Source organism: Oncorhynchus keta, chromosome 22, assembly GCF_023373465.1.
Source record: "Oncorhynchus keta strain PuntledgeMale-10-30-2019 chromosome 22, Oket_V2, whole genome shotgun sequence".
Lineage (NCBI taxonomy): Eukaryota > Metazoa > Chordata > Actinopteri > Salmoniformes > Salmonidae > Oncorhynchus > Oncorhynchus keta.
Genome location: NC_068442.1, coordinates 47,268,316 through 47,282,522, shown reverse-complemented (window position 1 = coordinate 47,282,522; position 14,207 = coordinate 47,268,316). Strand labels below are relative to the sequence as shown.

At 45.2% G+C, this 14,207-nt stretch overlaps 1 protein-coding gene and 1 long non-coding RNA gene across 5 annotated transcripts in view; one reads left to right on the top strand and one right to left on the bottom strand.

Annotated features, from left to right (window-relative positions):
• Window positions 1-9,138, top strand: part of LOC118401571 (26S proteasome non-ATPase regulatory subunit 1) — a 62,900-nt gene extending 53,762 nt beyond the window's left edge. For both annotated transcript variants that reach the window (XM_035799197.2, XM_035799196.2), the window contains exons 20-25: window positions 277-446; window positions 737-829; window positions 1,195-1,287; window positions 3,229-3,474; window positions 7,560-7,725; window positions 8,954-9,138. In XM_035799197.2, the coding sequence (XP_035655090.1) occupies window positions 277-446; window positions 737-829; window positions 1,195-1,287; window positions 3,229-3,474; window positions 7,560-7,706 (749 nt within the window). In that variant the 3' untranslated portion in view covers window positions 7,707-7,725; window positions 8,954-9,138. The remainder of the gene's footprint in view (window positions 1-276; window positions 447-736; window positions 830-1,194; window positions 1,288-3,228; window positions 3,475-7,559; window positions 7,726-8,953) is intronic.
• On the bottom strand, window positions 3,486-4,340 carry LOC127910686 (uncharacterized). 3 transcript variants are annotated; one of them, XR_008075740.1, is made up of 4 exons: window positions 4,249-4,327; window positions 4,167-4,207; window positions 4,044-4,125; window positions 3,486-3,953 (listed from the first exon to the last, which is right to left on the bottom strand). It is a non-coding gene; the product is annotated as an uncharacterized LOC127910686 (long non-coding RNA). The 3 variants fall into 3 exon arrangements; XR_008075739.1 differs by having other exon boundaries at window positions 4,167-4,340; XR_008075741.1 differs by having other exon boundaries at window positions 3,486-3,912; window positions 4,167-4,340.
• Window positions 9,139-14,207: the final 5,069 nt, after the last annotated feature.

Here is a 14,207-nt window from a genome sequence, read left to right as displayed (position 1 = left end):
TGGCTTTTGTCACTGTAGTATGTTAGTTAATTAACCCCTCATTATTCACTTCTTGTTTGTGGCTGCGTGCCCGACGGCACCCTATTCTCTTTATAGTGTATTTATTTTGGCCAAAGTACCCTTAGGGACGCATCCTTTATAAGCATGACAGTAGAGGAACCCACCATAACACCATATAAAGTGATAATATGAGATTTGAGCGTTATAATGCAAGCAATACATATCAAAGTGAAATGTCGAAACTCTCTACTTCCCTGTGCCGTTCTTTGTGTGCAGGTGGTCGTAACGTCACCATCTCCCTGCAGTCGAGGACGGGCCACACCCACATGCCGTCAGTGGTGGGCCTGCTGGTGTTCACCCAGTTCTGGTTCTGGTTCCCCCTCTCCCACTTCCTATCCCTGGCCTTCACCCCCACCGCCATCATCGGACTCAACAAGGACCTCAAGGTATACGTCCCACCCCACTGTGTCCATGTCATTCCCACCCCACTGTGTCCATGTCATTCCCACCCCACTGTGTCCATGTCATTCCCACCCCACTGTGTCCATGTCATTCCCACCCCACTGTGTCCATGTCATTCCCACCCCACTGTGTCCATGTCATTCCCACCCCACTGTGTCCATGTCATTCCCACCCCACTGTGTCCATGTCATTCCCACCCCACTGTGTCCATGTCATTCCCACCCCACTGTGTCCATGCCAGACTTTTCTCTCATCTGTTGTCTTCCCTGTCCAGATGCCCAAGGTGCAGTACCGCTCCAACTGCAAGCCTTCCACCTTCGCCTACCCTCCGGCCCTAGAGGTACCCAAGGAGAAAGAGAAGGAGAAGGTGAGAGTCCCTCAATAGTGACGTCACCCTGTTTTAATGGACTGAAGTCTCCTTCGCAGCTTCTCACGGTCATCCTGAATTGAAGTGTCCTCAGCCAAGATCCATTTATTGTTATTAGAGTCCCTTTTGAACTCTCATTTCCATTTTGTCAGTCTGAGACCATGTTATTTTGGCCACTCCGTCTTGGCTCATTATAGAACATGGGTACATTTTAATAACGTAATAAATTAAATAAAAACAGCGGATATTTTTAGTTCACTTGTGTCGTGTCTTTTGAGAGGTTTTGTCATTGCCCCTCAGTGCCTTGTTTATTTCTGTGCCAACACTCCCTTCATTTAGTGTCTCTCTCTCTTCCTCCATTATAGGTGTCTACTGCTGTTCTCTCCATCACAGCCAAAGCTAAGAAGAAGGAGAAAGAGAAGGAGAAGAAGGAGAAAGAGGAGGAGAAGATGGAAGTGGTGAGTGTATGAACACAATCATTTCATAGGACGGCCAGCCTGAGACCACTTTCTATTTTTTATTATTTAAAAAAAAAAAGTTTTCTTCAAATTAAGTCTTGCTTTCTATGTAGATGTTTTGAACTTTCCTCAAGCAGGAATCCTGTAACCCTTGTCCCAAACAACAGATTTTTGCTCATATTGACCAGCCTATTGAGGAATGATCTGTGTAATTGGTCGTGAGGAACTAATGGTTCAAAGACCTGAAAACAGTCTCCCTTAATGTCTCGTACCTCTGCAGTCTGCAACTTCCGCCATTAATATTTCACTCAGTATACCACAAAGCTTCTTATGTCTGATGTCCAGGCACACAGACAACTGCAGAGGAGACCATTTCAAAGGTAAGAAAACCATCAATGATGAAATGAGTCAAAAAGTAGCAGTTTCAAATAAAACATTTATTGTCACATGCGCCAAATACAACAACCTTTTACAGTGATATTCTTACTTACAAGCCCTTAACCAACCATGCAGAGAGAACAATTTTCTCAGGAAATCTTGAGTGAACTCTCGCTGAAATCTAATTAGCGTAATAATACAAAAAATGCCCATCAATCCATCAGTTTAAACTAGACTTTGCATGAGAATCGCGTTAAGTCCACCGTATCCGCCAATGCCGGCCTTCTGAGGTGAAAGGTGAATGGTGACCGAGCTACAGCGGTGTTGTCAGACCATGAGACATCCCGAAAATCAGTCTTCTCACGAAAACGTCTGTATTGTCCGAACGGTTTGGCCTAGAAACTAATATGACCACATGAAAATACGTCAAATAAAATAAAAGGATAACAAATGTTTAAAACAAACACTTCAGAACAAACTTCCTTTAGATGTACTTTTTTTGGGGGGGGGGGGACAATCTTTTGTTCCATGTAGAGAATCTGTTATTCCATGTGTTTATCGGCTAAAAGGTCAAAAATATATATATTTATTCAAATAACAACAAAAAATGTTTTTATACTTCAAGGGGTCTTAGAATTTCAAATCAGGAATCAAAGTGTCCCCCCAGGGCTTAGACTCTTATGGGTTAACGTAGCAGTTAACGTAGCAGTTCTCAAGAAATGTGAGTGAACTAGGCCTTTTAAAATATCAGTTCCCAGGAAATGAGTGAAGTATCCCTTTAAGGAGCAGCTATCTGCCAGACCCCCCCTCCACTGATGTGACCAAGTTATCCATGAAGCACACGGCTGGAATACATACCATTACTGACAGCCTCTGTCAACCCAGTGCCAGTATTGCTTTCAGTGGGATGTTGACTGCTGGGCGTAATTGCTACGTTTGATGGCGTCCACCATGCTAGATTTCACGTCCTCGTTGAGGGATGGCTCTGCGATCTCAGGCAAAGTTGGATCCGCTCATTTTGATTGATTGGACTTGGTGTCATCGAGGTTAACGAGAAGGGGGGAGTATTTTAACCCTCAGTTATATCAGTTTGTTCGTTTTAACCAAAGGCATTGGACAGTGGAGATGTTGTTTTATTCTCTCACACAAACACTGTGTGGAAGTGTTGTTTTTAGTTGACACACACACGTAGACAAACAGGACTGCTGATACAAGTCATTGCACACCTATGGTCCAGTTTTCAGCCTAGCGTCAGATAGTGCAGGGCCTTGTGGTAGCAGCAGGGAGAGGGACAGATAGGAGGCAGGGTGAGCATGACAAATCACTGGCCACCAAGTGCAAGACGACCAATAAGGAGTGTATCACCCATCTCCAGATTAACACGTCTTCCAGAGTGGTGGTGTCAGGAAACGTATGAAATGAAGACTCACTTTATTCCGAGGTGACCCTTACTGCCATCGTCATCTTTTTTATCATGCAATGCATTGCGGACTCACTGAGTCGTGGGTTTTCATCAGGAAAAGGGAGGGAAAACGCTTAACATTGCATTTGTTGAATTCTCAGGAGGTACAGGAGGCTGAGAAGGAGAAGAAAGATGAGGAGAAGGAGAAAGAGAAAGAGAAGGAGAAAGAGAAAGAGAAAGAGAAAGAGAAGGAGAAAGAGAAGGAGAAGGAGAAGGAGAAAGAGAAGGAGAAGAAGAAAGAACCCGAGCCCAACTTCCAGCTGATGGAGAACCCAGCCAGAGTGATGCCCGCCCAGCTCAAAGTGCTCAACATGCCTGAGACGTGCCGCTACCAGCCCTTCAAACCGGTACGTATGGTTGGTGTGTGAGTCTGTGAACACGTGACTTTTTTAAGTGCGTTTCTGGTAGAAATGACACATTTCTTTTTTTACAACTGGGGTTAAAAAAAATCATAAAATGGCGTGAATTCACAATTCAGATGTGGTCCTGTTTATGACCGCTAGGGGCAGTGTAGTTCAAGCTACTGCTGTCCTGGCTACCTACCAGACAGAGCAGTTCAAGCTACTGCAGTCCTGGCTACCTACCAGACAGAGCAGTTCAAGCTACTGCAGTCCTGGCTACCTACCAGACAGAGCAGTTCAATCTACTGCAGTCCTGGCTACCTACCAGACAGAGCAGTTCAAGCTACTGCTGTCCTGGCTACCTACCAGACAGAGCAGTTCAAGCTACTGCTGTCCTGGCTACCTACCAGACAGAGCAGTTCAAGCTACTGCAGTCCTGGCTACCTACCAGACAGAGCAGTTCAAGCTACTGCAGTCCTGGCTACCTACCAGACAATCTACTGCAGTCCTGCTACCTAGACAGACCAGCTACCTACTGCAGACAGAGCAGTTCAAGCTACTGCAGTCCTGGCTACCTAGTAGACAGAGCAGTTCAATCTACTGCTGTCCTGGCTACCTACCAGACAGAGCAGTTCAAGCTACTGCAGTCCTGGCTACCTACCAGACAGAGCAGTTCAATCTACTGCAGTCCTGGCTACCTAGTAGACAGAGCAGTTCAATCTACTGCAGTCCTGGCTACCTACCAGACAGAGCAGTTCAAGCTACTGCAGTCCTGGCTACCTAGTAGACAGAGCAGTTCAATCTACTGCTGTCCTGGCTACCTAGTAGACGGAGCAGTTCAATCTACTGCTGTCCTGGCTACCTAGTAGACGGAGCAGTTCACTGCTGTCCTGCTACACTTTACTGCAGTCCTGGCTACCTACCAGACAGAGCTACTGCAGTCCCCACCCACTCAGCAACGATGGTAGTTTATGCCATTTCAGGTTCTCTGCTGTGTTCTCCATGTTCTCCATGATCTCCATGTGCTCGGTTGTCAGTAGTACAGTGGACAGTTCATTTCTGTCCTGGCTACCTCAGTTCAATGTCCTGGATGACGGAGCAGTTCTCGTCCTGGCAGTAGACGGAGCAGTTCAATCTACTGCTGTCCTGGCTACCTAGTAGACGTGTGGCTACCATAGACAGTTCAATCTACCATCTGTAGACGGAGCAGTTATCTACTGCAGTCCTGGCTACCTAGAAGACAGCACATATGTTCAGTTGGTAGTTTATGCCATTTCAGGTTCTCTGCTGTGTTCTCCATGTTCTCCATGATCTCCATGTGCTCGGTTGTCAGTAGTACAGTGGACTTCATTTCCCACTTCTCATCAATGTGATGGCTCGTTGCAGTAACGTATGGCGACGTGTTCATAGACATTCGACCATCTATTGTTAACGCCACATATGTTGTTTGAGAACTCGAGCTTTATACTTGCATAGCGATCATTATACAATTTTTCATCCAGGGCTGTCACGGTTTTTTGACATGTCGTCTGGTTCTAGTCATGCCACCAGGGCAGTGAAGCCAACATACTCTACCATTGACAATGGCCGCATATCAACTGAAATAATTTCTTTCTTTTTTTAATTCTTCCAATTGGTTGTTAGTTAGTCTTGTCTCATCGCTGTAACTCCCGTACGTATTCGGGAGAGGCGAAGCTCGAGAGCCGTGCGTCCTCCGAAACACTACCCAGCCAAGCCGCACTGCTTCTTGACACAACGCCCACTTAACCCGGAAGCCAGCCGCAACAATGGGTCGGAGGAAACACTGTACACCTGGCGACCCTGTCAGCGTGCACTGCACCCTGGCCGCCACAGGAGTCGATGGTGCGCAATGGGACAAGGACATCACTGCAAAAACTGTTTGCAAATGTTTAAAAAAGACCAAACGGAAATATCACATTTACATAAGTATTCAGACCCTTTCCTCAGTACTTTGTTGAAGCGCCATTGGCAGCTATTACACTCATGGACATTCAGAGACTTATCCCGAAGTCACTCCTGTGTTATCTTGGCTGTGTGCTCCGTGTCGTTGTTCTGTTGGAAGGTGAACCGTCGCGCCAGTCTGAGAACCTGCTCTAGAGCGCTTAGGACTTCATCAAGGATCTCTCTGTACTTTGTTCATTTTTCCTTCGTTCCTGAATCTCCCAGTCCCTGCCACTGAAAAACATCCCCACAGCAAGATGCTGCCACCACCATGCTTCAACATAGGTATGGTGCCAGGTTTCCTCCAGACGTGACGCTTGACATTCAAGCCAAAGAGTTCAATCTTGGTTTCATCAGACCAGAGAATCTAGTTTCTCATGGTCTGAGATTCCTTTAGGGACCTTTTGGCAAACTCCAACCGGGCTGTCATGTGCCTTTTTACTGAGGAGTGGCTTCCGTCTGCCCACTCTACTACCATGAAGGCCTGATTTGGTGGAGTGCTGTAGAGATGGTTGTCCTTCTGGAATGTTCTCCTATCTCCACAGAGGAACTATTGCTCATTTTGGCTGGGCAGCCAGCTCTGGGGAAAAGTATTGGTGGTTATATACTTCTTCCATTTAAGAAGGATGGAGACCATCATGTTCTTGTGGACTTTCAATACTGCAGAATTGTTTTTGGTACCCTTCCCCAGATCTGTTCCTCGACACATCCCGTCTCGCAGCGCTACGGTCAAGTCCTTCGACCTCATGGCTTTGTTTATGCTCTGACATGCACTGTCAACTGTGGGATCTTATATAGACGGGTGTGTGCCTTTCCAAATCATGTCCAATCAATTGAATTTACCACAGATGGACTCCAAGTTGTAGAAACATCTCAAGGATGATCAATGAATACAGGATGCACCTGAGCTCAAGGTCTGAATACTTATGTAAATAATGAATGTGCAAACGTTTTGAAAATCCAGTTTCTGCTTTGTCATTATGGGCTATTGTGTGTAGAGTGAGGATTTTATTTAATCCATTTTAGAATGAGGCTGTAATGTAATGAAATGTGGACACAGTCAAGGGGGTCTGAATACTTCCCGAATGCACTGTATCCGTGGCAAATTATTTGAAAGATGTTTATCCTTCTATTAACAATTGTTGCATTACGCATGTTTTATTTATTTTAGCCTTGATGATGATCCAGACCGGTTGGTGGTAGTTTTGTGATAACTGCAATGCCATTTAAATTTGTTCAAAAATAAAGATTTTCGGTCCGTTTTTTTTGCTTTTGTTTTTTTTTGCTTTTGGATCCAGCGTTGGAGCTGTCATCAGTCATCTTTTTTTCGTCTTTCCAACCAAGCCCCGGTTATATCCACGGTGTCTTACAGTAGCCTGAGAATAAACCACTCTGGCCCTGCGCAAAATGTTGACAGCTTTCCACAGTAAATAACATGAGATATGCAGTCACCCACACACTTATCCTAATCCCACTCCTATAAAGAGGACTATCGTTTGGTTACATGTCAAATCAACACTCATTGAGCTGAGAGCAATGCATCATGGGTCATATCATATGACACTTGAGTGTTTTTTTGTTTTGTTCGTTTTTTGTTTTTTTTGAAGGCGGTGTTTTAACACAAAGTGAATCATTGTTGTGGGGCCAGGGTATGCCTCCCACCTCCCCTTCTATATTGTGATGATTCCATTTCACCTATTCCGTAGAAGGCAATCCGAGCACACAGCAACTGTTCCAAAGGTCTTGTTGTGTGGTCTGTGTGTAAATTAGTGTTACTTAGCTGCCCAGAGATAATGTAGGAGGAAAAATCTAGTCTGGGCAGTACTCACCATACCTGATGCTTTAGTCTGGACCTGACCATACCTCTAAATGATTTACATTGATAACCAAGCTGCATGGTGTACTGTACAACCACTACAAGGGCAATTTGCTCACAGAGTATGACGAGACAACCAACTCATTTGGGGAGGTAGACGAGGTGTTGTGTAATACGACACCCGCACCACCCCCAGAAAATTAAAACACTTTTTTTTTTAAAGACGCCCAACATTGGTCGAACAGTTTAGTCCCTCATGTCCGTGTCCCTCATGTCCGTGTCCCTCATGTCCGTGTCCCTTATCTGTCTCCAGCTGCACACCGGCGGCATTATCATCATGAAGGACACCAGCGAGGAAGAGGAGGAGCTGGTGGAGCCTGTCTCTGCCCACGGCCCCAAGATCGAGGAGGAGGAACAGGAGCCCGAGGCCCCCGAGTCCTTCGAGTACGTTGACGAATGAACGCTGTCCAAGCAAAAAGGTATGTGTCCTGCACCAGTGTTTACCACATGATGGATCTGGCTACAATTGATGGTTTGCGGATTTTTTAAAAATTGAATGGGTTCACTCTGAAAGTGAGGGTTTTTGCTTAGAAACAAGTCTTGTTTCAGCAAATGCTGTAGATAGTGCTGAACATGTTGTATCCTCAGCCTAGGGGTAAATATAGCGACCATTTCCTCCTGCTTTTGTGCGAGAACTCAAACTTTCAGGATCAAGCAACGTGAATATTCAGCATTGCCTTGTAATTATACAGGCAACCGTCTCAGAGTAGCTATGTCACATTGATGGTTCAGAGAGAGGTAATGGTACAGTGTGCAGATCTTTGGGTTCTTGTTCCCATGCCTAACCTGGCTCTCGATCATCAGTGCCTATGGAATGTAAACCGTGCTGCCGTTGCCAACCCCCCGAGGGCAAACCCTCCATCTGTAATTGCACGGCATAGAGAGCCGAGCTAGACTGTGCTGATGGCCAAAAATGACAAAACAATGTAATGTTTGTCTTGGTCCTCATTTTATCTCCCAGGGTTGTACATACATTCAGATATTGTCATGCCCTTTGGGAACAGAAATGCTCCTGCTCTGCGAGTATGATGATTTCAAAAACACACCACAGTTGTCAATATATATATATTTTTAAAATCTCTTAAACTGTCCAATGTTTCCAGAGTTCTAGTTGAAATAGTTTTCCTTCCAAAAAAATGGTAATTGATTATGTTAAAAAGCAGCTTTTCTGTGTTGGAATGTTGTGGGCATAATATACCAGTAAATGAAAATATTAATGTGAGTAGACTGCTGATTGGCCAACTCATCCTCTGAGGAAATGACAGGCATTTTTTAAGTTCTGACATAGAAGTTTTAGTATTATTTTTTTGAAGTGTTTATTTTTCTACAATTTATGCTTTGGTCACACGAGTATATGACGAGTCGTCAACATTATTTGGGTACGAGTTAACAGAATATTAACTTTTAAAAGTACGATTTTTCGCTGCACAGTCACTTTAATGACAGTTCTTAAATTATGATCATTGAAAAGTTCATTGTCATTTAATAAACATTTGAATATAGATATGCCCAATAAACAAAACATTATATGCCCAATAAACAAAACATTCCTGTAAAAAATAAAGTTCTGAATTCTGGGTGTTTTGTGATCAAACACAGAGCCTGGTCAGGTGGTATCCTAACCGCTCTGTCCTTTTGCTTCCACAGGTGACGTTACCAGGCTTCTACAGGAAGAATCTTCACATCCCAGCATGCACCTCTTTGTCTACTCCCCCTTACTTATTTTACATGCTCCTTCCCTGTCATGGCCCCCTTTGTCAGACAGGGAATGTTTGACATTCTCTTGTTAAATGGTATCATTTTCTGTCAGTACAATAAAATGAAAAAGTGGAGCATGTGTGCTTATTTTTTTTCCTGCATGTGCCGTGTGTACATAGTGTAATCCCCCTAATCATACACGTTTAGGATGGTTTACATTCTCTCCAGTGTTTCATCACAGCCTGGCCACCAGCCTGCTATTATTCTGCCCAGACTAGTTTACACAAAACAGTGAACGGTCTCCCCATCACACTGCTGAAGTCTCCTTACCATACCCAGGGCTTGAACACACACTCACATTGAATGCACAAGGGCAATACACTCTTAGACTTACACGTCAGATTTAAACAAATAAATAAAAGATAAATGTAGACATCTCAACGGACGTTTTAGTCTTTGGCTGCGAAGTGCGAACTGTTAACGGAGAACTAGATGAGGAAGTTCCACATTGAGTTTAAGTGACACAGGGTGTTAGTTCGGTTGTTTATGAAAGCCTGTGGAATGCCAGTTGGGGTTATGGAGCGAACGTTTGAAAATGTAACATTAGAAGCAACTGTTCTTAATACTTTAAGGTCGTTAGTGTTTTAATATGTGCCCTCTTCATTCCATTACCATCTGGGGGAAAAGATGAGTTTACATGAAATGCTGCTGGGCGAGAATTAACAAAGCAAGTGGGGCGACGTGAAGCCACCATAGAATGTGTTGCATGTCGGAAAACAATTAACTTACTTGATTTTATGTCGCTACAAACGTTTGACCTATTTTGCTATTTTGGGAGAGAGAGAAGTGTGCTTCACTGCTTGAAAACAATCGATGGTTATTCCTCCTCACTATAGTCCTTTCTACCTCAGCTATTTAGTAACACTAACCCATGCAGCTGTGCTCTATCACCACAATTTCTAAAAACATCTTTTCACTTTGTTATTTTGGGTTATTGTGTGTAGATTGAGGATTTATTTAATCCATTTTAGAATAAGGCTGTAACAGAACAAAATGTGTAAAAAGTCAAGGGGCCTGAATACTCCAGGTCGCAGAACTTGTTCTCAACTGGCCTACCTGATTAAATAAAGGTGAAAAAATAAACAATGCTTTCCGAATGCATTGTACCCAAAAGCTCCAGTATCTGTGTTAGATGCGCCTCCACTTTCACACCCAGGAAGCTAAGATTCAAACTCCCATTAGACTGCTCTGCAAGCGTTATGTCAAAATATGTTAATTACTGACCAAATATGGAGTTTCGCCAAGTAGCTATCTTTTATTTACTCCCGTTACGGCCGGTATGTACTTACAAAAAAAAATGAAATATTTGTTTTTACAAGCAACCTATAAAATGTCTATTCAGCACCTCCAATGCAACAGCTCAATACGTTGGAGGTGCTGAAGAGACATTTTTTTCAGTTGCTTGTACATTTTTATTTAGACTTTTTGGAAGTACACACAGGAGTAAATGAAAATAGTTTCTCAGTGAAACTCCATATTTTGTGAGTAACAAACTTATTTTGGTATAACGCTTGCAGAGCTGTCTGAGAGTTTGAATCTGAGCTTCCTGGGTGTTGGAAAGGTGACACGTCACACTGGAACAACTGAATCTCAAACATGCCACAGGAAGTTGTAACAGCCTGTAGTCCCCAACTGACACGAGGAAATGTTTAGTCATACTCTGAGCCTCCCTTCTCCACCCTGTTTCCCAAAGCAGATGAGATGACCGCCAATGTTTCACTTCCCGTATGTCTGTTCTATGCGGGTGGGATATTGTAGATTTCTGGGGGGAAAAAGTGGAAAATCTAAATTCCTGGAAGAACCTTGTAAATCTGAAATAGTTCACATTGTCTTTGTTTATTTTGCCTCTGCTTTTCTCTTCTTCAACATGCCATCCTTGGCACTCACTTATCTGATCAAGTCATTTAACATAATGAGATGTTGGCACACACACCCTTTCCATCATCAGCAGCATTGGTTCTTTATGACCCCAGTACTGCTGCATGGAATAATTCTATAGGTAACCAACTTTAACCATGGCCTTATTCTGGGACCTGAACCTGTCATGTAACCTTAAATTCTAAAACACAAACTTGTCTTCATGAATCAATATCTGGCGCAACATCAGTTCTAAAATTGGTGAGCTGTGATGTAGTTGGTGTTAAGAAGCGAAACTCCTCGGCGTCATTTCCCAACGGGGACAATATGCCCAACACCATACAAGGCGAAAAGTTACTCCTGATGTGGCGTCCAGCCAGTCCGAGCCGTGAACTCTGGGGAGCAGTTCTGGCCAGGCGGTAGACTGGCGCCTCCAGTGCCCTTTCAGCATACTGATGAATGAGAGACGGAACGAGCATACCTTTGGCGTTCTCGCCCGTGGAGTCACCGTCTGTTGGAAACGTTGGTGAGTAAGTGTCGAGGAAATGATTGCAGCTCAACAGCTCTCATGTTGTTTAGGCAAACAAGCAGTCCCACCAGGTCAGGATGGGCCAATAGAATCGTCGGAGGGGATGGTTGTTAAATTGATTGTGTGACTATGGAGCTGAAGGCAGGGTTAAGGCCCCAGTGTGTTTGCTTGACTTATAGGCCAGCGAGTGACATGCAGGCGGTCCATGGGACTCTGGACAGGGCAGGCTGTTTTGACTCCTCAAAGAGACTTGAGATCTAACGGGTAGGATGTTGTGCATCTAGGCTGATGTCCAAAATCCTAGTATCTCTGAACTAAAAGGCATCAGTCAGACCTCCCATTGAGACAAGCATCATCTAGGAAAATATCTATTGGGTCGTGATGATATGATGAATATGCTGTGGTTTTGTTTGTTTGCCTCTGTCGAAATGTCTTCTGAAGTGCTTGACAAATGTTATTTTCAAATATACTAAAATGAGCTCCCCCCTGTTACAATCAACTAGTGCAGCTGAGTTCAGAACTCTTCCTTATTAATCCATTACATTGGAGAATGGAAGACATGTTTGGCTATATTAAAAATAAATATGTCCAATGTACAATTGCAGAGAAATACTGTACCAATGACATGAGTCTAGTTTGCATCACAAGAGTAGCTGCTCTTACGCGACCTAGCTTTCTCGTGTTTTACATGAATGGCTTACTGTATGTTTGATTCCAGTCACCCTCCGCAACAGGAGTCCTATTGCTTTTGCAGGTGGTTAAGTTCTGTTCAGGTTTTTGGAACATCAAAGCTTCTGCGACCGCTGATTTAAACACCTCAAATGTCCTCTTCTGTCAACCTCAGACATATTGGGTTTCAGCTCTCGGAGGGCTGACACAACCACCCAAGACCAGTGTGGAAGATGAGGCAGTCTAGGGGTATTTTATTAGGATCCTCATTAGCTATTGCGAAAGCAGCAGCTACTCTTCCTAACAAATCTCAAAGAAGTATGGAAGCCCTAATATCATATACTTCCAAGGTGTAATGGTAAAAGCTAATTGACCCAAAGGAGGGATGTCAGTATGGGTAGACTAGCCATTCTTCACTCTCTCCAGCTTTGAGAGGGGCGTTCTGTGGCCCTCTGAACAGCTGAAGGCCAGACCTGTGATGGTGAGGACTACATTTTCCTATACGGGTCGTCCCACTGGAAAGGCTGACCGCTGGCTGCTCACTGGGTGTGGAGGACAGGCATCCAGGGAGCACCCCCCCAATATAGTCTCCTCTAAAAGGGAAGGGGCTACAGAGCCAGCCCATTCTGGGAACCAGGGCTAGAGACATAAACAGCACAACTGCAGAATGAAGTAGCAAGTAAGAGGAGGGGTGGGAGGGTATAGTACCTGACACGTCATCCACTTTTACCCCCCCCCCTGGATGTGTGGAGGAGGATGGAGGATTTGCGGTGTGAAAGAATGCCTGTAACACTGTGCCTATTCATTCTGGCCATCCATTCATCATCAGCATTTAGAAAATACAGGAAGGACTGTTTGGGATTCTTTGCACAAGTAGTTCCAAAGTATGAAACCCAAGCCATTCTTTCAGAGTGAACTCATGAGCGGTCTACCTATTAGTGTTGTTAGCTCGTTGAGCTGTGGGACTGGACAGTTAGAGGGTGAGGGCAAAATGGGGGCTACCGCTAATGAGGTAGATACATCAAGGTCTGAGAGGGAGGAACCGTTGTATCCTGCCAAGCCATTGTCCATGTGGCCTCAGTCTCTGCCTCTTTGTCCAGTAGATTAAGTTATTACCTTGACATGTGACAGTTGCCATTCTCCTGCTGGCTTAGGAGCTTCCTTTTTTGCATGTTTTAAGAGCAAAAGTCAGTTTAGGCGTCGGCAATGTTGAATACGATTACAAGATCATTATGAAAACCCAAATGGCAACATAACTAGAGGACTGATCCTAAGGCCCCTCCAGCAACAACATCTACCCCCCTCCAGCAACAACATCTACCCCCCCTCCAGCAACAACATCTACCCCTCCCCCTCCAGCAACAACATCTACCCCCCTCCAGGAACCACATCTACCCCCTCCAGCAACAACATCTACGCCTCCCCCTCCAGGGACCACATCTACCCCCCTCCAGGAACCACATCTACCCCCCTCCAGGAACCACATCTACCCCCCTCCAGCAACAACATCTATCCCTCCCCCTCCAGGGACCACATCTACCCCCTCCAGCAACAACACCTACCCACCCCCTACTGGGACCACATCTACCCCTCCAGCAACAACATCTACCCCTCCCCTCCAGGGACCACATCTACCCCTCCAGCGCCAACATCTGCCCCCCTCCTTCCAGGGACAACATCTACCCCCTCCCTCCAGGGACCACATCTACCCCTCCCCCCCTCCAGGGACCACATCTACCCCCTCCAGGAACCACATCTACCCCCCTCCAGCATCAACATCTATCCCTCCCCCTCCAGGGACCACATCTACCCCCTCCAGCAACAACACCCACCCACCCCCTACTGGGACCACATCTACCCCCTCCAGCAACAACATCTACCCCCTCCCCCTCCAGGGACCACATCTACCCCCTCCAGCGCCAACATCTACCCCCCTTCCAGGGACAACATCTACCCCCTCCCTCCAGGGACCACATCTACCCCCCTCCAGCAACAACATCTATCCCTCCCCCTCCAGGGACCACATCTACCCCCTCCAGCAACAACACCTACCCACCCCCTACTGGGACCACATCTACCCCCTCCAGC